This window comes from Bufo gargarizans, chromosome 2 (assembly GCF_014858855.1).
Source record: "Bufo gargarizans isolate SCDJY-AF-19 chromosome 2, ASM1485885v1, whole genome shotgun sequence".
Taxonomy (NCBI): domain Eukaryota; kingdom Metazoa; phylum Chordata; class Amphibia; order Anura; family Bufonidae; genus Bufo; species Bufo gargarizans.
In genome coordinates this window covers 693,911,902-693,937,756 of record NC_058081.1, presented here as the reverse complement: position 1 = coordinate 693,937,756, position 25,855 = coordinate 693,911,902, and the positions used below count along the sequence as shown (strand labels likewise).

The following is a 25,855-nucleotide window of genomic DNA, read 5'->3' as shown; positions in this document are numbered from 1 at the left end:
AACACCGCATGAAAAAGAAAACGCTTCCGGTTTTTACCATTTGGATCTGTGTTTTCAGTACTGTCTATTCTAATTCAGAATCTATTAGGACCTAAGGTCTAATTCACACAGATCCCTTAACGGAAAACTTTATTAACAAAAAAACTGAATAAAGATTTGTTTAAAAAAAAAACAACAACATTTGACACCATAAAGCGGAAGTGACGTCACCGGCGCCCTCTGCACGCTCTGGCAGGTGACGGTTTGCTCGTGTGTCCTGCGGTCCCGGCTTTGGATTATGCCGGAGTGTTGGTCGGTCCTGCACTCTGTTAGACCGGAACACCGCGGGGTTTAGCGGCCGCAGGAGGAGACGTCATGGTGAGTTCTGTGTCAGGTCGGCGGCAGGAGTTTGTAGCGTCCTTGTGATTGGTTATGGTCCTGGGGGGCGTTACTTGATGAGCGCTGTGTGTGAACTGGTGGCCGCGTTTTTTTTTTTTTTAATAGCGGTACAGTCGTTACATTTTGTCAGCTCAGTTGCAGAGTCCTATACAGTTATTGTACCTATCTAATAATCACTTATTAAAGGGGTGCTCCAGCCATTAAGGTGACTACGCAGAGGACAACCACTGTGGCCCCAGGTTTTCTACATGGAAGGACCCCAGTTTTTTGTCTCTCCATATATCCAGGATATATATGGTGACCTGATGATTGCGCTACGTCATGTGACTGCGAGGACGCCAAAAATCCAGGCCTGGCGGGCGGCCACACGCAGCTTTGCCACCATTGACCAGTGTGGGCCGGGTGTGAATGTGACTCGCTTGCGACTTGTCTGTCGTTTTGTTTCCATTGGATCCGCCAGGTGCCGCAGTCATGTGACCGCTCTGTCGCAACTAGTACTTACCTCTAGGCTGACCGCCTGCTAGTGAACAGGAGGGTCGCTGGCGGGGTGGTAGACTGATTGTGGTGCTGGTGCCAAGCCACCCAGTGCCCTCTTCTCGCCATGTCCCCGACCTCCGCTGTCCATTTGGCTACATGTCTGCCCTAGCGCTGCGTTTAAAGGGGATGTCCTATTACAAACACTTATCCTCAGGATAGGCGGGGGTCTGGAGGGTGGCCGTCCGACTACTGGCGCCCACGTGAATCATTAGAATAGAGCAGTGGTCACGCATGGGTAGGCGAGCGCTTGTACTGTCTCCGGTGGAGCCGCAGTGCACATGCGTGATGCTACCTCATTTAAATGAGGGAACCCGGGGCCCCCGTTCTCCCCTCTTATCACCTGTCATGTGGATGGGGGATAAGAGTTTCTGATGGGACCCCCCCCCCCCCTTTTTAGGATCTGGCTACACTACGACATTTCATGTAATGATTTGAAAACGCGCTGTGATACGAGAGTCAAAAAAATCCATCAAAGATGGATTTTTCTGCGACTGTCACAACGTGTTGCGTTGTGACATGACGTATAGGAATGAATAGGTCCATGTACGATCCTCAAAAAAAGAGGATGCGCAACTTATGGTCGTGTGCATGAGGCTACAGACTGACCGCCATAATATGAACCTCACTCCCTTCTCTAAGACTCTTCCCCTGCTGCAGCAGTTCTCTGGAATGCGCTTTCCCGGATAATCAGATTAATTCCCAACATCCACAGTTTTCAGCGTCTTCCGGCAGATTTATCACATGTCCCCGCACGCCTTAAACTCGGAGGTCGCACAATTTTATTTTTTTTTTCCCCCCAAGCAGAGTAAAAATACTCCTCTTAGCATTTTTAACCAAAGAGGAGACTGATTACTCAGATACCAATTATGTGTAGTTTTATTTTTTTTATTTTTATTTTTCGCTGTATTCCAAGAGCCATGACTTCATTTTTGTCGTTTTATGCTTGTATGAGATGTAGTTTTAATTGCCACTTTTTAGGATACATGGGACTTAAAGGGGTTTTCTGGTAAGTAAGGGGTACTTTTACACTAGCGTTATTCTTTTCCAGCATCGAGTTCCGTCCTAGGGGCTCAATACCGGAAAATAACTGATCAGTTTTATCCCCATGAGTTCTGAATGGAGAGAAATCCGTTCAGGATGCATCAGGACGTCTTCAGTTCAGTCATTTTGACTGATCAGGACGGAGAAAATACGGCAGCATGTTGCGGTCTTATCTCTGGCCAAAAAGACTGAACACTTGCCGGCATTAATTTACATTGAAATGGCGGGATTGTTCTTGCAAAACGGATCCGGCTTTCCGGTCTGTGCATGCGCAGACTGAAAAAATGCAAATCAGTTTGCATACGTTTTGCTGGAATCCTCTGCCGCAAGTTTGAAAGTACCCTAAAGTTATCCCCTATCCACAGGATAGGGGGTGGCTATAAGACGGGTGGGGGTCCTACAGCTGGGACTTCCACCAATCAAGAGAACTGGAGCCCTGTACCCCCTGCAGCCCCCCTGGCCGCACATGCGTGTTGCTGCTCCATTCATTTCTATGGAAATTCAAGAGATTACTTAGTACAGCGCTCCAATGTCTCCAGAATTCCCATAGAAATGAACGGAGCAGCAACAGGCATGTGCGGCCAGGAGGGCGTTCCGTTATCCATTCCGTCATGGACTTGTGTTATGGTCCGTGGTAACGGAATCCATAACTAAATTCAGTTAATACCACAACACGAACCGAAAACTAATTTCAAAATATGAAATTCGCACATCCCTAATCCATACTCCATATTTGTATGTTTTTTTTTTATTATTTTTTTAAAAAAAAAAAATTTAATTTATTTTATTCTGTAAAAGCGGTAAAAAAAACAACAACAATTTTTATGGAAATAAAATCCTATATTGATAAACTATCCTCAGGATAGATGGGGGTCCGACTCTGCACCTCCACGATCAGCTATATGAAGAGAACACAGCGCTCATGTGAGTGCTGCGTTCTCTTCACGGTTTACCTGCTCACCGTCCACGTCGCAGTGGTAAACTGTGTAATTTAAGCTCCTCCATTCCCTTCAATGGGAAGGAGACGTTACACTCTACCTATTGAAGTGAATGGGACGGGGGACCTGTAACTACACCTGCTCGTCGCTGCGATGTGGACGGTGAAGAACATGGCGCTCACTCATAATCAATATGAAATCAGTGGGGGTCCAACTCCCAGCACCCTCGCCGGTTTAATATTGATTACCTATCCTGGATAGGCAATCAATCAATCTAAAAATCCTAGAGAACCCTTTTATTACATTTTAGTCGCCCTCGATGACATCACTTTTATAATGCACCTTGTATAATGATGCATCAAGGCTACTTTCACACTAGCGGCAGGCTGCTTCGGCGGCTATGACATGTCGTAGTTTTATTCCGGCCGCCTCTCGGCATGTTTCCTCACACAGCTGATCGGCGGGGATACCGGATGTCGGACCCCCGCTCATCTGATATCCTGAGGATAGGTAATAGTAAAAGCCCGGGTGGAGTAGTCACATACTATATAGTGGGGGGTAGGGTATGCCATGGCTTTATGATCAGTCTCTGACCGATCCTGGAAATAAAGGGGCCACAGATAATTGTACTAAAGTGTTAGGGCCCCTTACACACGACAGTGTCTGTATTTCAGTTTGCAAACCACGGATCTGCAAAATACGGATACCTTCCATGTGCGTCCGCGTTGCTCTCATTCCCATCGCTAGAAATGACTATTCTCGTCCAATATACGCACCAGAATAAGACACGTTCTATCTTTTGTGGAACGGACATCTTTGTATGGCACGTGCAAAAATGAATGACTGCATGGACCCTGAAATCTCCAATGTGTGGACAGAGAACAGCGCCGGACGCCGGCCTTCATACTAGCCTCTCCGCTTCTTGTCAGAACAGACTTTCCATTGTTCTGTGTTTCTCTAGAATTATGGTACGAGAAAAGGCTTCCTGTGTGCGATACATTGTTCCCTGCGCATTGAATTATGTTCGCGGTTTTCTGTAAGCCCCATTCACATGAATGAAAGCCGCAGGAATTTCTGCAACAAACCTGCATCCATTGCGGCCGCACTGTGATCAGACTTGATAGGCGAAGCCCCGAATGTGAAGATGTCGCCATCCTACACAACACACGGGCCGTCTTCATGAAATCCGCTGCCACCGGCCGTCGCGTCGGGCTTCTCCAAAATTGTCAGGCCTAATGAATGAAGCTTAGAAATGGTGAGGCTCTGCTGTAATCTGCACGCTGCTCTTTAGAAGTCTGGTGGGAACCGATGAGCATCCATTTTTTTGCAGCTCAGCACGGACAGGGGAGTCGCCCGTCTGTGCCCAGATAAGCCAGCCCGCCGCGTACGTTTTTAGCTTTGGTTAGGAGAATTTGAAGTCCGGCCTGAGCGCCGCTGATAACATGCTTCCAGGTTTGGAGTATCCAGCAGGGTGGGGTCCCAGCATTACTATCTCTCCCACCCCCTGACTCTTTATTTTATCAGCGCGCCCACATTGTGGCTCTCAGATCCTACTAACCGTCACTGTAATAAGGTCCGCAGCGTAGAGGAGACGCACGAGGAGCTACGGGAACCAGCTGGTGAAATGGAGAATAGGAATCCACAGGTAAGGTGGAGAGTCGCCGCCATCGCGCCTTTACTGCAGTGTCCCAGTGCCTAAGTCTGGGTTCTGACGTCTCGTATTGTGCGTGTGGCCCATACATTGTCTTCTAAAATGCACTGAAACCTGCCTCTCACCTAGATCAGGGGTCGGCAACCTTCAGCACCCCAGCTGTTGTTAAACTACAATTCCCAGCATGCTCTATTCATTTCTATGGGTGTTCTAAGAAGAACAGATCAAGTATGCATGCTGGGAGTTATAGTTTCACAACACCTGGAGTGCCGGAGGTTGCCTACCCCTGACCTAGGAGATTCTTACCCACAAAATTGCTGAAAACACAGTAGTTTGGGGTAAAGTGTGGATACTTTCTGGTGTTATTTGCAATCTGTATATCTGTCCATACACATTAGATAGCTGTTGGCTGAAGGCTCATTAAACGGACTGCTGTCTGTCCAGCACACGCTGGGCACAGCTGAGCATGCATGTGTTCTGAATGGAAAGAGGGTAAACGGCTGCCAGACCAAAATGATTGGGCATGCTGAAATCCGCCAACCTTCTTTCCAGCCCGATATCTATCATCAGGTCCAATTCACAGAGGAGGTGGAGGCCCATCCAGCCAAAATTGGCAGACATTAATGTGTACGGCCAGGTTTCCAGCCTGTATGGTTCAGCAACCTTTTGTCCCTCCAGCTCTTTTGAAACTACAATGCCCAGCGTGCGCTATACGCTTATGATGGGAGTTCAGAGAGCAGTCAAGCAGCTGCTGTGCGTGCTGGGAGTTGTTGTTCCACAACAGGAGGTTGCTGACCCCTGGTCTAGAAGAATCTTCCGTCCTTGATACATGGACTGTATTGATGATTGTTGGAGTCACATCTACAGTTTTGGTTTTTTTTTTTCTCCAGGAACGACGAAATGTCATACGAGTTGGTACAAGGAAAAGCCAGGTGAGCCCGACCGTGCCTGCACAGATGGAATTACAGCCCTTCTCCACGTCTGCCCATTTTTCATACCATTTTAAAGCCTGCTCGTTCCAGAAAACTTCTGAGAAGTCTGGGTGCGGAGACCCACCAGTCAGTAAACCGAAGGGACGGAGGTGCTCCGCTCTGCCCCCTTAGATCAGAGCAAGTCATGACACATGAACCCGTGGGGAGGGGGTTAAATACGTTAGACAGTTTTCCGGGATGCAAAAATCGCAGATGTTGGCGCTGTGTGCTGTTTTTCTCCAAATTTTTTTAACTTTTTGCCATTTTATGCCACCCTCACCACTTTTGAAAAAAAGTGTAAAAAGTGGGCATGGTCTGACGTGTTAATTAGTTTAATGCCTTACTGGGACTTAAAATGGTCTCAAAATCGCTGCAGTGGAGGGAGGCGTAGACAGGTGTGTGTTTTTTTTTTTTTTGTTTTTTTTTTCCATGTTGCTATATTTAAAAATAATCCTGCAAAAAGGCATCTCCTAATGAAAGAGAACTGTCTCACTAGCGCCACCTTGTGGAAGTGGCTCCCTATGAGTCCAAATCTGCCTTGGGACATGAGACTGAAACACGCCAAGCCAGATATCCTTCTGTAGACGCCTGTTTTTGGTGGGTGCTTGCCCCTCATCACTCTGGAGTAGGAGTCTTAAAGGCTGGGTACAATGCCTTGGATTCATTCGGAGATATTGTTGACACTCCATGGGGAACAATATGCAAAGAATAAGTCGCTGTACACGGCTGGTCTCTTTAAGGAGAGTGAATACAATGCTTAAAGGGAACCTGGCACCAGGATTTTGTGTATAGAGCTGAGGACATGGGTTGCTAGATGGCCGCTAGCACATCCGCAATACTCAGTCCCCATAGCTCTGTGTGCTTTTATTGTGTATAAAAAACGATTTGATACATATGCAAATTAACCTGACATGATTCCTGTCCCTGACTCATCTCACATACAGGACTCATCTCAGGTTAATTTGCATATGTATCAAATAGTTTTTTTTACACAATAAAAGTACACAGAGCTATGGGGACTGGGTATTGCGGATGTGCTAGCGGCCATCTAGCAACCCATGTCCTCAGCTCTATGCGCAAAATCCCGGTGACAGGTTCCCTTTAAGGTAAAAATCCTAAAATCCTGCCGTTTTCACTTTGGCCACTGGGCCTAATGTGTGTTCTCTACCGGTAACAGGCAGGGTTACAATATCTGATATGGAGGCCCCTCTGCTCCATCGTGTCTAAGCTCAGGAAGCCTTGATGATGTTTTAGGCCTAGTGGCCAGTGTGAAAACTGCAGGATTGTAGGATAATTTTCTTTTCAATCTATAGGTATATGGGAAATAAAAAAAAATAAACACCAAATATTCTAAATATCTTTACATTTGGTGCATCTCTAACCAGCATGTAGTCAAAGCAAACTAACATCCGAATCTCCCATTGTGTATGAGACACCCCAAGGGGAGTTGTGCAGAGCAGGACCTCCTTCATACCCGGGCGTCTGGCGGAGGTACATGTATGCTACCAGTGGTTGTGTTTGCCCTGCATAAAATATCCGCTCTCTTTACCCAGCTGGCACGTATCCAGACGGACAGCGTTGTGGAAATGCTGAAAAACAAGTTCCCTGATGCTCGCTTTGACATTGGTAAGTAGGTACAAAAGCTTGAAGAGTAACTAAACTTTTATAATTTTTTTATATGTTGTCCCTAATCCCCCCTAAATCAGGGGTCGGCAACCTCTGGCACTCCAGCTGTTGTGAAACTACAACTCCCAGCATGCATACTTGCTCTGCTCTTCTCAGAACTCCCATAGAAATGAATTGAGCATGCTGGGAATTGTAGTTTCACAACGAAGGTTGCTGATCCCTGATATATTGATTTTCTATCTTTACTATACTTTTACATCCCTAAAGTGCACCATTCCCTGTGTGCTTAAGTCAGAAGAAGACCGTGGGCAGGGGTGGATTGCCCATAGACCATACAGGAAACTTCCCTGATGTTTTTGGCGATATATTTTGTGCTGCTGGGGCAGTATTTTGTGATGGACTGTGGTATTTGGCTGTGTTGGGGTGGTATAATGCGCCACAATTTGGTATCAGCTATACCCCTCTTGTGGAAGCAGAGATAATCAATTTTAGCCTAGTGTCCTAGTTTTTATTTCTTCCTGTTACCCTACACTCGAGGTGAGTGACCAGCGGGTCAGGGTCACCAAGCCTGCTGCTCGTTCTCTGCCTCAGTGGTTCATCTGAGAAGGATCCGTGTTTGGTCTGAGTGTCTGCTCTTTGCCCTCCACGGGTCATCCGTATTCCACGGACACTGCTAGACTGAAAATTAGTTTCCAGAACATCTACCGATAGTCCGTGAAAATCGCTGAGTGAAAATGGATGCCACCCGTGTTGGGTCAGTGGTGGTCATAGACCCATAGACTTCAGTGGACGTATTTAGTCTGCCTCCGTGTTTTTTTTCAGTGACCCACGATCAGTGGAAAACCACTGTAAATAAACACGTTAGTCAGTGGGTACATGACCTGTCTGTGGAGAAAAAGGACAGCACACGTCAATGATTTGCTGATGTGTGAAAGAAGCCTAGTTCTTCTTTCCCATGAGGAGGCACCGCAGGGAACGCGAACTTACCCTACCATTTTCAATCACACGGAATCAGCGGAAAGACATACAATCTTTTCATCTATGGACTGTTCTTCTGCGGGTGAGACTGCATGGTGGAACTAGACACATGCCCAAAGTACACCTACGTGTGGCGAATGGTCACTATGCTGGTAAAATTAGGTGGGGTCCTGTGGTTAAATGTTGACATTTCCTTTGCCACAGTTCGTTACTTAGGGGGTTAAGTAACAAGAACTGTGGCAAAGGAAATGTCGTCTTTCTATTTCATTTGATTTAATTTTCTTCTTTAGAAAGAGTAAAGGAAAGGCCCTGAGTCCTTTACATTTACGTATATCGCATCTGCTCCGTACATTAGCCAATTGTAGATTTAACGTGGCTCCGTGGTTGAGCAAAGCTTTAACCCTTGTAATTCTTATCCTGCGCTGTGCTCCAGCAGGAGGAGATGTACAAATGCAGTTTTTCATGCGGGCAGATGTGTGAGTACAGGGAGAGCGACCTAAAAAAAGTGACCCTTCCAGGATGGGTGCATCAGGACTATGAAAATACAAATTTAGTTTTTTGGTAGGGGAAAGGTCTTAGTGCAAAGGGCGAGCAAGTACAATGGTTAGATTTATCTAATACAGGGATCAGCAACCTCCAGCTGTTGTGAAACTACAACTCCCAGCATGCACACTGCCTTAGATGTTTTCAGAACTCCCATAGAAGTCAATGGAGCATGCTGGGAGTTGTATTTTTTGCCGGAAGTTCCTGACCCCTGATCTTATAAAATAAAGTTCCTTTTGCTTATTCCTTCTTTCTCTATATTATTTTTCCAGTTGCCATGTCGACAACAGGAGACAAGATTTTAGATACGGCTTTATCTAAGGTAAGTGCACCCACTTACCAGGGACCTGTCAGTAGGCCAACTGGTGTTTGTGGGGTAGGCATTAAATAGTGAGTTGTCTAGTATTGCTTCTTGGCTCCATTGAAGTGACTGGGTGGAGATTCTGCAGTTACCAGCTCCCTCCACTACACAACGGACGGAGCGGTGTAGTTGCGGAGCTTCACCTAAACAGCTGAGTGTGGCGGGTGCACGTTCTGATATTGATGACCTATTCTGAAGATAGGACATCAGTACCAAACTAGTGGACAGCCCGTTTAAGCTTTTCCTAGTCCCCCATTGATTTGATTAATATAAATTATGAAATTCCCTGTATGCAAAGAGGAGAGGGTTGGAGGTCCAGTTAAACAATGTGCGCTTAAAGCGGTTCTTCGGGAATTATTTCAAATGGCCGCAAGCAACCTGTCCTCGAATGTGTTTAGGACTGATTGCCTCCACTTTCAGAGCTGCCTAGGGGTTGAGGGGACGGGACCTGACTTCACTGCTCTACAATAGATGGTAATGATGTGATCCTGCCTATGACATACCATCATGGCTGAGCAGCCTGACAGGAACGCTGACTAATGTGTAGTATATGCAACTGCCAGAGTGTACGGTGTAGTGAGCCCCCTGCTCACATTCTAGGACAGGTTGCTGGCAGCCATTTTAAGCCATTCCCAGAGAATCCCTTTTTTCATTAAACACCACCAATGTGGTTCCTGCGGTGACCAGGTCTACCTGGCAGTATGTACACTTCTATGTAAGTCGGCAGCTTCTTCGATGATCACGTTAAATAGGTAATTACTTTTTATTTATTTTCCCCCAGATAGGCGAAAAGAGTCTATTTACAAAGGAGCTGGAGAACGCGCTGGAGAGAAACGAGTAAGTATCTGAGGGATGGTATTTGTCAGTATTGATGATTAGGGGACTCTTCACTCGTCTGTCTTCTGTTCCTTTACTGACCGGATGAGTGCAGCACCCTGTGCTCTTAAGACCCCTTTAGAATGGTCTAACATCGGCCCGATAATCGCTAACAAGCGTTCGTAAGAGTGCTAGTTAGCGATTATCTGTTGGTGTACAGGTGCCTCCAATTACCCAATAAAAAAGCAGAACACTTATTTACCTGGTAATATGATCGTTTGTGCCAGCAGCAGATTGTGCCGTCTAATCACGCTCTGCTGCCAGCAAATAATGATTCTGTATGGGGAGGAGATTGCTGCATGTAATAGCAGTGGTTTCCTTGCCGGCAATCACCTGCTCGTCAGTGAAGGAACGCTTCCTCCCCGACAATCGCCTGCCAAATTGTTCAGTGTAAAGAGGCCTATATACCCAGGGGGAAGAGAGCCTGGAATTTGATGGATACTAATAGCATCCAGTACAGAATGGATTAGTCGGATGCATTATGGATCCTTAGAGAGCAGAAGCCATGATGTTGGTGTGAGCGGAGGCTAATTTCATGTTTCTTCCCTCTCGTTCTTAGGGTTGATCTTGTTGTTCATTCACTAAAGGATTTGCCAACTACTCTACCTCCTGGGTTCACGGTTGGAGCTGTGTGCAAGTGAGTGTTTTTCCTTTATTTTTATTTTTTTTCAGCTTCTTTCACATTCAGAAGGTTTTACTTATTTTTTTATAAAAAAAAAAAAAAAAAAAAAAAAAAGAGAGGGGCAGGGATGTTCTCAGCATTTCCTTAGGGAATCCTTCACTTGGCCATACACGGGACGCTAGGTTCACATTGGCGTTATGCTAATGCTGACTGTTTTTGTCCGTCGGAAAGCTGATAACTGGTCGGATCCCAGTATGGTCAATGGGGATCCGGCGGTGCTCAGCTATGTACAGCAATGCTGATAGCCAAATGCTTGGCCAGCAACTATTCTTCCCAAACTCCAAACACGGGCTGAGCATGCATATGTTCTTAGTAACCAGAGGAAGGGGAGCAAGCCAGTGCCAGACACAGCTGCTGCCAGCTTATCTCCGTTGAGAACAAGTCAAGACTCCACAATTCATACAGTAGGATAGATTTTTTTTTATTTTTACCAGATTCCTATATACAAAGTATACAGGGTACTGAGATAGGGAACTTAGTGGTGTCGGATCATGCTCCCATCAATATGTCTCTCTCCTTACAGTGCCTCCCACATAAGGTCTGGTCGTGGAGGTTAAACACCACACTTCTGGAATCACAAAACCACATAGATGCATTAGGTGACAAATTAGAGAATTACTTCAGATATAATGCCACTCCTGAAACTTCTACCCCAATACTCTGGGAAGCCCACAAAGCCTATATAAGGGGGGAGTTGATAGCTTTGGGTTCATACGTTAAAAAGAAATCAACAAAAGAACTATTGTCTTTACTCTCTCAGATACAAACACAAGAAAAATTACATAAACTAACACACTCTGAAGTCCACAAAGAGGCCCTGACAATTTTAAGACGTAAGGTTAAAGACCTTCTCAACATTAAAGAAGCCAAGTCCCTTTTACGCCAAGGGAAACAAAATGATGGCCCACTTAATTAAAAAGAGGAGGGAGAAAACTTTTATCTCATCAATTAAGCGCGACTCCTCCTTGAGTCACTTCCACTCCCCTTATAGCCAAATCTTTTCAGATGTTTTACTCTAATCTATACAATCTCTCTGTGCCAAACACTGATTTAGATCCACCAGGGAAAACCAATATGAGCCTCATTGAAGAATTTCTATCCTCAATTAATGCCCCCTCTCTTTCAGATGAAGAACGGCAGACGCTCCTTAAACCCTTTTCCATACCTGAGGCGGATAAGGTCCTTGGCTCTATCCCCATAGGGAAGAGCCCGGGTCCTGACTGCCTCCCCATTATTTATTACAAGAAATTCAAAGAGCGGTTACTTCCCCACTTCACTAATTTATGCAATTCACTGTTAGAAGGTGCATCTTTGGCTCCCCAGGCCTTAAGGGCACATATAACTATCTTACACAAAGATGGAAAGGACCCTGAGGAATGCGGGAGCTACAGGCCTATCTCGTTACTAAATTGCGACTTAAAATGGTGGTCTAAATTACTAGCGTACAGGATTTCCCCTTTACTTAATAAACTTATTGACCCTGAACAAGTAGGGTTTGTCCCAGGAAGGGAAGGGAAACACAATATCTGGAGGTTGATCCACTTAATTCACAACGAGAACAAGTCAAGACACACCCATATAGGTTATATCAGGGGTAGGCAACCTTCGGTACTCCAGCTTTTGTGAAACTACAACTCCCAGCATACATTCTGGCTCTGCTCTTATAAACTCATAGAAATGAATGGAGCATGCTGGGAATTGTAGTTTCATAACAGCTGCAGTGCCAAAGGTTGCTGACCTCTGTGTTAGATGGTTGACTGGTCTTGCCTAAATTGGCGGGCTTTAAAGACATTCTTCTAAAGTGTGTGTGTGTGTGTGTGTGTGTGTTTTTATTTTTTATTATAAGGGGGGTGGTTTATCTGGTAGAAAAGTACAAATTCCACTCTGGTTTCAAAATGCAGAAATATATTATTCTACTGTCACCAGAAAATTCACCATTAATCCAGGCACTGTCTCTTAGGTCCTAGCTTAGCTGAACGTGATGACACCTTTCACTTGGCGATCTGTACAATAAGTACTTCTAATCCATATGTAAATGAGCAGTTAAGTGCACTGAGGGCGGACCCAAGCCCCTCTGTGCACTCTTGCTCCTCCTTCCTGTGCCTACCCCACCCTCTCCTTGATTGACGGGGCCAGGTTTCTGCAGTGTCTAAATGCATAACTTGTTACAAATTTCATTGAAATTTAGAAAAGTTTTTAGAAATTTTAACTTGTTACAAATTTTGTATATTTTGGATCCCTAGAGTGGGACGTTTGCCATGCAGACTCCACAGCCCTGAGTGGTTGCCTGCTGCTTATACTGTCCTTTTCTTTTCTTCAGGCGCGAGAGTCCTCACGATGCAGTTGTTTTTCACCCTAAAAATGCAGGAAATACACTGGAGACATTGCCTCAAAACAGGTGAGAGCGGCAGGGAGCAACTTACTGTCACCTCCCAGCCGGACAGATGCCATTTGTACTTGGGTACCAGTAGAAATAACATCTGCACCCGTAGCAGATATTTCGGCACCTTGGCTGCCTGATTCCTGGGATGCGACCAGCCGGGGGGGCGATATTGTGCTCCGTTATCACTACAGTCGCTGCAGCAATGGGTCAAAGCAAAAGTACCGTCTAAGTTCTTGTTCAAGCCCCAAACCACAAAATGTAATTGACTGGGAGCGGTGACATGAATTATTCATTGCAGGAGTGACTCCTTTCTGCCATAAATAGGACAAGAATTTCTTGTTTTACTCATGACCTTGTATTAATAGGACGGCAGCCATTTTATTTCTCCTGATTGCTCCCCAGACAAAACGAGCCATTATAACTAATGAAAGGTATTTGGGAATATTTTAATCTTTTTTTTTTTTTTTTTTTTTTTTTTTTTTTTTTTTTTTTTTTTTTAGATTTTCTTACTGATTATGTATCTTCAAGGGGCTGGGCTGGGCTGCAATACCAAGCACAGCCACTATACAATGTATGGCGCTGTTCTTTGTGAGCTGCAAGAATGCAGTGGGACTCGCAGGAGCATCGGTGCCTTCTTAAAACAGCTGGTTGCTGGTGGTCCCGGGTGTCCGGCCCTCACCGATCAGATACTGAAGACCTATCCTGGAGAAAGGTCACGAGTAGAGATGAGCGAAGCAACTTCGGATGCTTTGCGAATAACTTGCTTCGGCTCATCAGAGTCCATACATTCTAATACTGTACAGAGACTAATCTCCGAAGCTGCTTTGGTTGTAGCATCATCAGCTCGCTTTGCTCATCTCTAGTCATGAGTAAAAAAAAAAAAATCCTTGAAATCCCTTTTAAGTATTTTCATTTTCTTAATTCCTGGAGAACCCCTCCTTAAGACAGACTTTATGTAGGTATAGAGTAGGGATCGACCGATATTGATTTTTTAGGGCCGATACCGATAATTTGTGAACTTTCAGGCCGATAGCCGATAATTTATACCGATATTCTGGGAATGTTCATTTTTGAAAAAAAAAATAAAAATTCCCACAAATCTGCTGAAAATTAATGTTTATTGTTAATGTGTATTTTTTTTTTTGTAAATCTTTCTTTTTCATTTATATTTAATATTTTGGTGTTTTTATTATTTTTTTTGTAACTTTTTTTTTTTTAAACTAACTTTTAGCCCCCTTAGGGACTAGAACCCTTGTCCTATTCACCCTGATAGAGATCTATCAGGGTGAATAGGAGCTCACACTGTCCCTGCTGCTGTGTGCTCTGTGCACACAGCAGCATAGAGCTTATCATGGCAGCCAGGGCTTCAATAGCGTCCTGGCTGCCATGGTAACCGATCGGAGCCCCAGCATTACACTGCTGGGGCTCCGATCGGAGGAGCAAGGGAGAGTGAATCCTGTGGGGGGCGCACTGCGACTGGGGTGGGGGGGCCCTATGCGCCACCACTGCTTAATACTGGGGGGGAGGGGGGGCGCACTGCGCCACCAATGCTTAATACTGGGGGGGGGGGGGGGGGCGCACTGCGCCACCAATGTCTGATACTGGGGGGCTTGGGGGGGCGCACTGCGCCACCAATGAACCTTAATCTCACATTTATTCATATACAGGAGGCGGGAGCTGGCTGCAGGATCACATAGCCGGCTCCCGACCTCTATGAGCAGTAGCTGCGATCCGCGGCACCTGAGGAGTTAACTACCGCAGATCGCAGCTACAGCTCATAGAGGCCGGGAGCCGGCTATGTGATCCTGCAGCTCCCGCCTCCTGTATATGAATGAATGATAGATTAATCTTCATTGGTGGAGCAGTGGCCATAGCTCCTCCCCTCCTCCTGTCCCCTGTCCTTACATTGGCTGCAGCAGCAGCAGCAGCACAGGGGGAGGAGACACTGCTCCTTCTCCCCTGTGCTGCTAAGGGGAACACGGAGAGCGCTGTCAGCAGCGCGATCTGTGTTCCCCATACACTATCGGAATATCGGCAAAATAGATGCCGAAACCGATAGCGTTCAAAATCCTGAATATCGGCCGATAATATCGGTAAATCCGATAATCGGTCGATCCCTAGTATAGAGTATATTATAAGTAATTACCTCAAATTGTTTTTTTATAGCACAATTGGGACAAGTTCTCTTCGTAGAGCAGCTCAGCTGAAGAAACGATACCCTCATTTACAGTTTAAAGATATTGTATCCTTTCCGCATCTCACCAAAATGTGGTACAGTATATGGTCTGTTCTATTGCTTTTTAAATGTGCACATTGTCTGGAATATCATGTGCAGGTTAGAAAATGTATTCCAGGCACAATGATTCAAACGGAACAGAGTGCATTCTGGTGCACTCCGTTCAGTTCAGTTTTGTCCCCATTGACAATGAATGGGGACAAAACGAAAGTGTTTTTTCCCCAGTATTCAGATTCTCTGCCGGATCTCAATACTGGAAAAGAAAAAAAACGCAAGTGTGAACATAGCCTTTCCCATGCATGCACAGCTGATCTCTTTAAGGAGAGCTAGTACTCTGCCTAAGCCATTTTCCAACCACATATCCAGATGGAAAATCTGCAGTGTGCGCACATACCCTTTATAGTCATTTATTGGCTTTCCGATTTTTGCTGCTAGTTGGAGTAAAGAGAAAGGGGCGTATGGCCCTTCAGCCAGGAGGAATAGAAAGGTCTCAGAAACAGTGTCTGACATTATTCTATTCATGGTTAGTCACAGTCATATATCGTTACTGAAATGGAAGAATAACGTAGAGAATTTTTATGATTGCACTTAAGTTGTGGCGTCTTTAATATACGCATTCAGCGGGGGAACCTAAACACTCGCCTGAAGAAGCTGGATGAGCAGAATGATTTCAGCGCCATTATTTTGGCGGCTGCCGGCCTGCGTCGCATGGGCTGGGACAACAGAATCGATCAGGTAAGTAGAGGATTCGGCTCCTTCAGGGTAATACATTGCCAGCCTCTATGAGAAGCCGTATATTACAGATGGCAACATTTAATGTAAGAAGTTTATATGTAATTGTTGGGTCGTTCTGTTCTTCTCCTCCCCCAGATCCTGTTACCGGAGCAGTGTCTGTATGCAGTGGGTCAGGTATGCAGTTAAAGTATAAACCTGACTATTGTGTCCTATTTTCACATGATGGATTACATTTTAATTTGCAGAATTTATTGACTTCTGATAATTGTCATCCTTTTTTCTAGGGTGCACTCGCTGTAGAGGTTAGAGCCAAAGATCAGGACATTTTGAACATGGTTAGTGCCTTGCAGGACCCACCGACCGTGCTGCGCTGCATAGCAGAAAGAGCTTTCATGAGAAGACTGGTATGTATGCAGACGAATTGCAATAATCACAGCAGGGGGCAAGAGATACAGTCTGTATTATCCTCTGATATGTCATCGGTGGGTGAGAAAAGATCACACTGGTGAAGTCTGTGACCTCAGACCATCACTAATTTCCAGAGTAAAAAGACTCTATAAGGGCTCTTTCACACCTGCGTTCTTTTCTTCCGGCATAGAGTTCCATCGTCGGGGCTCTATGCCAGAAGAATCCTGATCAGTTTTATCCTAATGCATTCTGAATGGAGTGAAATCCGTTCAGGATGCATCAGGATGTCTTCAGTTCCGGAGCGGAACGTCTTTTGGCCGGAGAAAATACCGCAGCATGCTGCGCTTTTTGCTCCGGTTAAAAATCCTGAACACTTGCAGCAAGGCCGGATCCGGAATTAATGCCCATTGAAAGGCATTGATCCGGATCCGGCCTTAAGCTAAACGTCGTTTCGGCGCATTGCCGGATCCGACATTTAGCTTTTTTAGAGTGGTTACCATGGCTGCTGGGACGCTAAAGTCCTGGCAGCCATGGTAAAGTGTAGCGGGGAGCAGCATACTTGCCGTCCGTGCGGCTCCCAGGGCGCTCCAGAGTGACGTCAGGTTGCCCCAGGCGCATGGATGATGTGATCGCATGGCACGTCATCCATGCGAATGGGGCGCTCTGACGTCACTCTGGAGCGCCCCGGGAGCCGCACGGACTGTAAGTATACCGCTTCCCCGCTCCTACTATGGCAACCAGGACTTTAATAGCGTCCTGGGTGCCATAGTAACACTGAAAGCATTTTGAAGACGGATCTGTCTTCAAATGCTTTCAGTACACTTGCGTTTTTCCTGATCCGGCGTGTAATTCCGGCAAGTGGAGTACACGCCGAATCCGGACAACGCAAGTGTGAAAGAGGCCTAAAAAGATCTCAAATATTTCAATAAATAGTACAGGTGACTATAAGATACTTTATAATATATATTCCATAGATTTTTACAGGCAGCATGTATGAGCCTTCAGTGACTGCTAATTTAGGCGGGAACAAGTATAGTTTTCCGATTTTAAAATATACACTACTGAAAAATGGAAACCTCAATGAGATTGACAAAGTGTAAACTGGTAGTGTTGCTTGGTCAGTGGTCACACAAAGTGGTGCCCCCTTTATTTTGGGTTCTGCAATGGGGTATGTATTGAGAAAGGGTCACATTGATACTGGGTGGCATCTCCCCTTGCTGAGATACAGGCGGCCACTCTGGCATGGTAGAGGTCATACAGATACTGGACATCCTACTGTGGGATGTCATTATAAGCTCTTTTAACTTACACCTAAAGTTCAGCCATGGTGGTTGTTGGCTGCTGTACATGGGAGATCTGTCGCCCCATCCATTCCCAGTCATTCTTGATGGGGAAGAGATCTGGGGATTGAGCTGGCCAGGGGAGCTGCTGGACACCCTGAAGAGCCACACACTTGGTTTTGGTCCCGTGGCCAACTCTATCTCCAGATCTCTCCTGCATAGAGCAGGTCTGGGACTGGATGAGGTGAAGGATTTCCCATGTACAGTAGCCAATAACCACATTGGTTGAACTACACGTCCAAGCTGAGAGAGCTTGTGCTGACCTGTTTAGGGAGGTTATCCAGCATCTGTATAACTGTCACCATGTCAGAGTGGCCGCCTGTATCACAGCAAGGGGAGATGCCACCCAATATTAATGTGATCCTTCCTCAACATATACCCTGCTGCAGAACCCAAAATAAAGGGGGCTCCACCTTGGTTGCGTGATCATTGACCAAGCACCACTAGCAGATTATACTGTCGGTCTCTGCAAGTTGTTCAGATTTTATTTAATTTTTTTCATTTTCTAGTAGTATATTACAAAGTTTCTTATTTTCCCCTGTACTATTGCTTTATGCAAAGTTTGTTAAAAGATTGGTTATTTAATGCAACTCTCCAGTCCAAACCTCTAAAATTTGACTCTACATGACAGATGTATGGTTACCCTCTGTTCTGGTCCCCAATCAGATGGCCACCGTGGTCTCATGCAGAGTGCTGTAGGCATGTCTAAGATCTGCTCCCCCTCCCTCCCACCATTTGCCCTCCGATGGCCCAGTGCCTGTGATGTAACTGTCTATCCAAGGACACTGTGTATAGGGGATTCTTTTAGACTTTTCCATGGGGCTCAGCATGGGGAAAGCATGAGACAGTGGTGGCCATTTTGAAAGGTAGCCAGCATAAGAGAAATGGGGGACACCAGGCATGTTGCGGTGCATAGTCTATTTAAGGTTTTGGACTGGATGTTAAATGTATGGTATATCCTTAGAAGTTACTGCAATAACTAATGTTTCATTATATTTCATATAAGTCGCATACAAAAACTGCCTATTTCATTAACTGGAAACAACCTGAAATGCGCTAGCAATGTATTTTATTTCACGTATGCTGTTATCCCTGGAAATCTCAGCGTCCATTCCTCCAGGTGTAACAATCTTGTGTTTGGGTACCAGATGGGGTTCCCTCATTAGTATTTTCAGCTAGAGCCTCTGGTTGTGCTTTGTTTTTTTTTAGGAGGGAGGCTGCAGTGTGCCTGTGGCAGTGAGCACGTCGATCGAGGATTCTCATGTAAGTCTCGGTTTCTAACTTTCTTCTAATTGTACTTGCACTGAGGTTCTCATACTGTACCGCTTCATCCTCTAGCTGTATCTTACCGGAGCAGTGTACAGCCTCGATGGATCAGACTGCCTGAAGGAGACCATGCAGAGAAGGGTCGTCTTCCCAGACAAGGTGAGGCGACAGGCCGGCTCTGGTCACATTGTGTGACTGTGGCGGGAGACGTGACACTAACCAAAACGTGTCTCTTCACTACATTTTAGCCTCCTAATGTAACAGGGCTTCCTGGGATCTAACATTGCGCTTCAGACTGGAGTATTCACGGTTAATAAGTGTAGTTTTATTCTAGAACATAAAGCCACCAATAGCCAACACAGCAGCTTCTAGCCTTGTGCTCAGCGACTGCATAGGATACGTTCCCTATATAAAAAAAGTAGCAAAATTTTAAAGTATCTTAGTTGCCTTTTTGTGTTTTTTAAAATAAATAAGTTTGAACAACCAAACTACTAAAATAAAAATGGTAAAAATAAAGCTCAATGAAAAGATGCAAAAAAATATTAAATATTTAAAGGGTTTCTCCAGGAATAATAAACTGTTAAGTGATGCCCGCAGTCTGCTTCCGCCATTGAAAGATTCTAACTTGGCTGCTCCCCGCCCCCCTTCTGGTCCCACCTGTTCATCTTCCTGTCTGCAGCTTGTTTACTTCCTCCCTGGTGTGGGGGGGCGTGCTCTGCTGCAGCCAGCCACTGGCTTCAGCGGTGACATGTCCACAAGAGAGACATCGCCACTAAAGCCAGTCATTGGCAGAACAGTTGACCATGCCCATACCACGGAGAAAGTAAGCAAGCTGCAGATCGGAAGATAGACAAATGGGGGTCAGTGCCCAATACCAAAGCAGCGGGGAGCAGTTAAGTAGGAATCTTTCAATAATGGAGGCAGGCTGCGGGCATCACTTAAAGCAGAGGTATTCCCTGACAACCCCTTTTAAATATCCAAATTGGAAAAGTTAGGGATTTCGAAGCCCCATGTACTAAAAAACTTGAATGTCTGGCCACCAAGGGGGTAAATGGCCCGGTCTTGAAGGGATTAATGCTGGCTGGCATGTCGCTTGTAGTGCCCATGCACATGAGCATTATTTATTTTCGGTCTACAGATTGCAGATCTGCAAAACTTGGATGTCGGCTGTGTGCATTCCGCATTTTGCAGAACGGCCAGCCCCTAATAGAACAGTCCTATTCTTGTCTGTAATGTGGATAATAGGACTTTTTTTTTATTTTGCGGAATGGAGATGTGGACATGGAACGCACTTTTTTTTTTTGTTTTTTTGTTCCCCGGCCTCGACATGAATGGTGCTGCAAAAAAAATGCACGAGACACAAAATACTGTGTGCATGAGCCCTTATTAGTTTACTTTCCATGTTCTTGTGGAACCATTCATTTCAATGAGTCCACTCTGTGTGCATTCCATGTCCGTTCTGCAAAAACCAGAAGATGTCCGCATTATGGACAAGGATAGGGCTGTTCTCTTGGGGGCCAGCTGTTCTGTTCCACAAAATACAGAATGCACACAGACGTCATCCGTATTTTTTGCAGACTACAAAATACAAACTGTCGTATGCCTTATGATGGATTTGTTGCTGAATACTTGTTCATACTGAACACTTCTGTTTCCAATCTAGGAGGTTGATGGACCAAATGATGACAGTCAGCATGTAGGAATTACAGCACTTGGTGTACCACGTAAAGCCTTGGAGTCTGCAGAACATTTAGGAACAGAACTGGCAGATCTTCTGCTGAGCAAAGGGGCAAAGGAGATCCTGACTGTGGCGAGACAGCTAAATGATGCCAGATAATACCCAGCGCAGACCACTCTGATTCCACATTGACCATGTCCATTCACTTCTCCTATTCCTCAGACGTCACTGTTTTGAGAACTTGTGATCGGCCAGGGTTCTCCAGACAGTGCAGCCTGCACGATAGGAAAAGTAGAACGAAGCCCAGTCATTCGGATTTGGTCTTGTAGAATGAACCCGGCAAACAGAATGTAGTAACTTGTAAAACGCGTGAATGAGATTTACTAGTATTTTACAATGTGCTGCTACGATGCGTAATTGTTAGTGATAATGCACCAAGTGTCCTTCTGGCCGTGACCATGTATTAGGATATTCTGTACAGCAGCTGCTACACCAGGAAAAAAGCTTATGTAATAGGCTGCAGGTTGTCCAGGATTATCTTCCATCCATGGAGTCAAACTGTTCAATAAATGATGCAGAATGATGAAATACTGCATGGTTGGCAGTGCCCAGTGATGTGCAAAAGGTTTCTGCGAAATGCATGTTGTATATATGTATCTGGCCTTGCTTCAGAATCCTAGTAAAATTCTTGCCCCATTTCTGTGCTTTTCTGCTTATTTAAGTATTGTCTTAGGCAGGACCTGCGGCCCTCCAGCTGTTGCAAAACTACAACTCCCAGCATTCTTGGACAGCCTACAGCTATCAACCTACAGTTGGGCATTGTGGGAGTTGTAGTTTTAAAACAGCTGGAGGGCTGCAGGTTGAGCATCCCCGGTCTTAAGTAAATCTGGTGGTTGGCCTAGGCTACACTGCGACTTTTTGTAGCACGATTAATTTTAACTATTGAAAGGCAGCTGCAGTCCACAAGATTGCATTCATTTGGACTACAGCTGTAGTTAAAATCAGTCGCGCTACAAAAAGTTGCAGTGTAGCCCAGGCTTTATTGTTTGCGACTATTGCCCATGCACACTGGGCTCATCCGAGCATGCTCGAGAGGGAAGTAAGCCGCTGCCAGATCTCTCGGACGGTGGCTTATCGCCCTACAGAACAAAATTATCAGGTACGTTGAGATTTGGCATGTCCGCCGGACCCATCTTTCACCTGACGTCTGCTGTAGGAAGATTGACCATTGTGTAGTGAAGAAAAATGTATTCAGGTCAACATAGAACTTTGAATCTTGTGAACACGCTTTATTTTTGCCATATAGCTGAGACATATCAATCCTGTTCAAATTTTTTTTATATATTTTTTTTTTTTCCCCAGTACTGTCTTTTTTGGGGGAGGGTGTGAACAAAGTCGAGATAATTTTAGCAGCACGGTGGCTCAGCGTTCAGTGCAGGGGTCTTAAGGTGAAGTCTGACCAGGGACAACATCTGCATGGAGTTTGTATGTTCTCCCTGGACATTCTGGTTTGCTCTTACACCCCAAAGAAACACTGGTAGGGAATTTAGATCGTCAGCTCCACTGGGGACAATGATTGATAATGTCTAAAGTGCGGCAGAATATGTTGGCGATTTATATAAGCAAGTAAAATAAATTAAAAAATTATCCTTCTGTCTTAAGGTGGCCATTAGTGTTGAGTGAAGCGAGCTTCAGATGCTTCAAAGAAAGTCGCTTCGTTCAAAACTTCAGAATACTATTGTACGAAGATCCGTCTCCATACGGTATTAGAATGTATGGGCTCCGATGAGCCGAAGTGCGTTATTTGCAAAGTCGCGTGTGACTTTGTTTAATAACTTCAGTAGTTGATTTTTAAAGTGGAAAACCACTTTAAAACTTAACCGAAATCGGCTTCGGTTCCGAGGTATTTGCAGAATACGGTGACTTGCTTCTGGAAGCTCGTGCGGTCCACGTTTGCACTTCCGGTTTTCTGGATGTTGGAAAGACCATTTAAAAACACAGAATTCTCAGAGCAGCAGGATTAGCGAACTGCAGGATGTTTCTATGAATCCTCCATTTACAACAATTCTGGAAGATAGTCGTCATAATCCGTACAGATCCTGCCTTTTCTACTGAAAGGGTCTTCTTAATTTCATAGATCCCAAGAAATAGTTCTTCCTTTTCTCGCTCATATCATTGGGGGACACATGGCCGTCGGTATAGCTGCTTGCTGCCACTAGGAGGCGACACTAGGCTGAAAAGTGTTAGCTCCTCCCCAGCAGGCTATACCCCCTCCAGCCTGGAGAGAGCATGTCTGTAGGAGGCAGACCTTCCTGCTTAATGCAGGGCGCCTTACTTTTTTATTTTTCCCTTTTAGGTTTTGGGAAACTGTCTCATAGCCCCTCTGTCTACCCAGGGAGCGCGGCTGGTGACGGTTTCCCTCACCGCCTAACCTCTCCCAAGAAGAACCAGGGCAGCCTCGCTCCCCTACGTCCCGCCAGCCAAGGGGTCACCTGAATCCAGCGAGACCCCCTGCCATTCCAGTCTCCTGCCACTTCAGGTGCCAGCTGCTGAAGAGGTGATCCTGCTGGTAATCTGAGGAGCGGTGAAGAGAAGAGCATGAAGATGGGGTGAGTAGTCCGTATTGGGTGAGTATTCTCGGCACCATTCCCCCCACCCCCACTATGGTTTTGGGCTTCTGCGAGTCCATGTCTGGGGGGGGAGCAAATACAGGGCCTGGGCCCCCTATCCATTTGCACCCCGGCCTGCGGGGTGGGCTCCCGCGGCTGGTAACTGCAAGCAGGCGCCTTCCACACTCCATTTCGGGTCCCCCCGGTCGGCTGTGCGCCGCACTTTATTCGGCCCGCGGCCGGTATGCACACCTGGGCGCCTGCGAGCGACACTCTGGGTTCCTCCGTTCCCCAGCCGGATGAACGGACATCCTAGTTGGTCTGGCACGGCAAAATTTAGGCCCCAGCTTCATTTCGGGCCTACCTGTTTTTTCAATCCGGCCCGCTCTGTTTAATTTCCGGCCTGCGGGGTGGGCACACGCGGGCAGATTCGTGTCCAGGTCCCACTGTGCTCCAGCCGACTGGCAGTGCTTCCCGGTCGGCCATGCGCCAAAACTTTAGGCCCTGGCTTTGCGGCCCACTAGGCTGCAATTTTCATTCCCAGGTATGGGGGGGAGGGGGGCGGGTTCATCTCTCTGGAGCCCGCCAGGACCCCGCTGAGCTCTGCCCCTGTTCCTCAAAGCAGTTTTAACCCTTCCTGGCCAGCCACCTCTTTGAGGCTGGCACCAGATTATCTGGGGTTTCTATCTGCAGGCAATGTGCCTTTAATATTGAAGAATTCAACCTCTTCCTGCCTCTTGTCCACTTGAGGCTGGGGCATCACTGTTTCATTAATAAAAATAAAAATGTGCGCCCATACAGGTCCTGCCCCCCTCAGCCCACCACATCACCGCTGGACCACCCTATCCGGACAGTGGAGGATCTCTTACAGTTTCCCAATCCACCCTCCTGGGTTGTTTGCTTGATAAATCACGGCCTGCGCAATCCGTTGGGTGGACCTTTTAGAAGTTCCTATTCCATCCCCTGGGTAGTTTGGCTGATAAATCCCCACCGGTGTAGCCTGCAACTGCCATGGGCAAGATTCTGAGGGGTAAAACTGCGCACAAGCAGGCCAGAGCAGGACATATTCCTCCTCGGTCACCTCCACACCCTTACCCTTCCTCCCTAGGGTCACGCTCAGACACACCCTCCTTCCCTGGAGCAGTTCGGTCCAAGAGAGATCAGCGATTCGGACTCTGACATGAATCCGGTGCAATCTTCCAAGATTGCGTCCACGGTAGCCAGCAGTACTTTTCGTATGCATTCCCCCCTTCCTTAGGTGAAGTATTTGCTCTATTACTGGATACAGTACTTAACTTATGCATTACCTCCTTCCATATGTGGAGTAACTACACTAGCACTGGTCTCAGTGGCAGCCATAGGCGTTCCCCCTTCCGTTGGTGGCGGAATTGCATTTCCACTGGTTTCAGTGTTTACTGTATGCATTACCCTCTTACTTAGGTGGAGTAATTGCACTCCCACCACGTACAGGTCTCGCCATATGCATTACCCCCTTCCATAAACGGCGTAATTTCTCCACCATTGGATTCAGTTCCTCCCGGGGGCATTACCCCCTTCCATAGGTGATGTACTTGCACTACCTCGGGATACAGTACTTGCTGTATGCGTTACCTCCCTTAATAGGTGGAGTAATTGCACTACCACTGAGTGTTGTGCTTGCCGTAGGCATTACCCCCTTCCATAGGTGGGGTAATTACACTACCGTTGGATACGGTTCTGACTGTCTCGCTACCCCCTTCCTTAACCACTTCAGCCCCGCTAGCTAAAACCCCCTTCATGACCAGACCACTTTTTACACTTCTGCACTACACTACTTTCACCGTTTATCGCTCGGTCATGCAACTTACCACCCAAATGAATTTTACCTCCTTTTCTTCTCACTAATGGAGCTTTCATTTGGTGGTATTTCATTGCTGCTGACATTTTTACTTTTTTTGTTATTAATCGAAATTTAACGATTTTTTTGCAAAAAAATGACTTTTCACTTTCAGCTGTAAAATTTTGCAAAAAAAACGACATCCATATATACATTTTTCACTAAATTTATTGTTCTACATGTCTTTGATAAAAAAAAAATGTTTGGGCAAAAAAAAAATGGTTTGGGTAAAAGTTATAGCGTTTACAAACTATGGTACAAAAATGTGAATTTCCGCTTTTTGAAGCAGCTCTGACTTTCTGAGCACCTGTCATGTTTCCTGAGGTTCTACAATGCCCAGACAGTAGAAAAACCCCACAAATGACCCCATTTCGGAAAGTAGACACCCTAAGGTATTCGCTGATGGGCATAGTGAGTTCATAGAACTTTTTATTTTTTGTCACAAGTTAGCGGAAAATGATGATTTTATTTAAATATTTTATTTTTTTCTTACAAAGTCTCATATTCCACTAACTTGCGACAAAAAATAAAAAATTCTAGGAACTCGCCATGCCCCTCACGGAATACCTTGGGGTGTCTTCTTTCCAAAATGGGGTCACTTGTGGCGTAGTTATACTGCCCTGGCAATTTAGGGGCCCAAATGTGTGAGAAGAACTTTGCAATCAAAATGTGTAAAAAATGGCCTGCGAAATCCGAAAGGTGCACTTTGGAATATGTGCCCCTTTGCCCACCTTGGCTGCAA

General features: G+C 45.8%; 1 protein-coding gene across 2 annotated transcripts; it reads left to right on the top strand.

Moving 5' to 3' along the window:
* Positions 1-210: 210 nt before the first annotated feature.
* HMBS (hydroxymethylbilane synthase) lies at positions 211-21,326 on the top strand. 2 transcript variants are annotated; one of them, XM_044278542.1, is made up of 14 exons: positions 211-357; positions 5,436-5,477; positions 7,070-7,142; positions 8,936-8,985; positions 9,806-9,861; positions 10,460-10,537; positions 12,903-12,980; positions 15,132-15,207; positions 15,823-15,936; positions 16,072-16,110; positions 16,221-16,340; positions 18,894-18,947; positions 19,023-19,109; positions 20,614-21,326. In XM_044278542.1, the coding sequence occupies exons 1-14, from the start codon at positions 355-357 to the stop codon at positions 20,785-20,787; spliced, it is 1,044 nt and encodes a 347-aa protein (XP_044134477.1). In that variant the 5' UTR covers positions 211-354; the 3' UTR covers positions 20,788-21,326. The 2 variants fall into 2 exon arrangements, with proteins under 2 accessions (XP_044134477.1, XP_044134476.1); XM_044278541.1 differs by lacking the exon at positions 211-357 and adding an exon at positions 4,418-4,539.
* Positions 21,327-25,855: the final 4,529 nt, after the last annotated feature.

What these genes read in the sequence shown, in the direction of transcription:
- HMBS (XM_044278541.1), top strand. Translation starts at nt 4,519, where the DNA reads ATGGAGAATAGGAATCCACAG. An exon ending in TAGATACGGCTTTATCTAAG is followed by an intron (nt 8,986 to 9,805) that starts GTAAGTGCACCC and finishes ATTTTCCCCCAG; the next exon opens with ATAGGCGAAAAGAGTCTATT. An exon ending in GAGACATTGCCTCAAAACAG is followed by an intron (nt 12,981 to 15,131) that starts GTGAGAGCGGCA and finishes GTTTTTTTATAG; the next exon opens with CACAATTGGGACAAGTTCTC.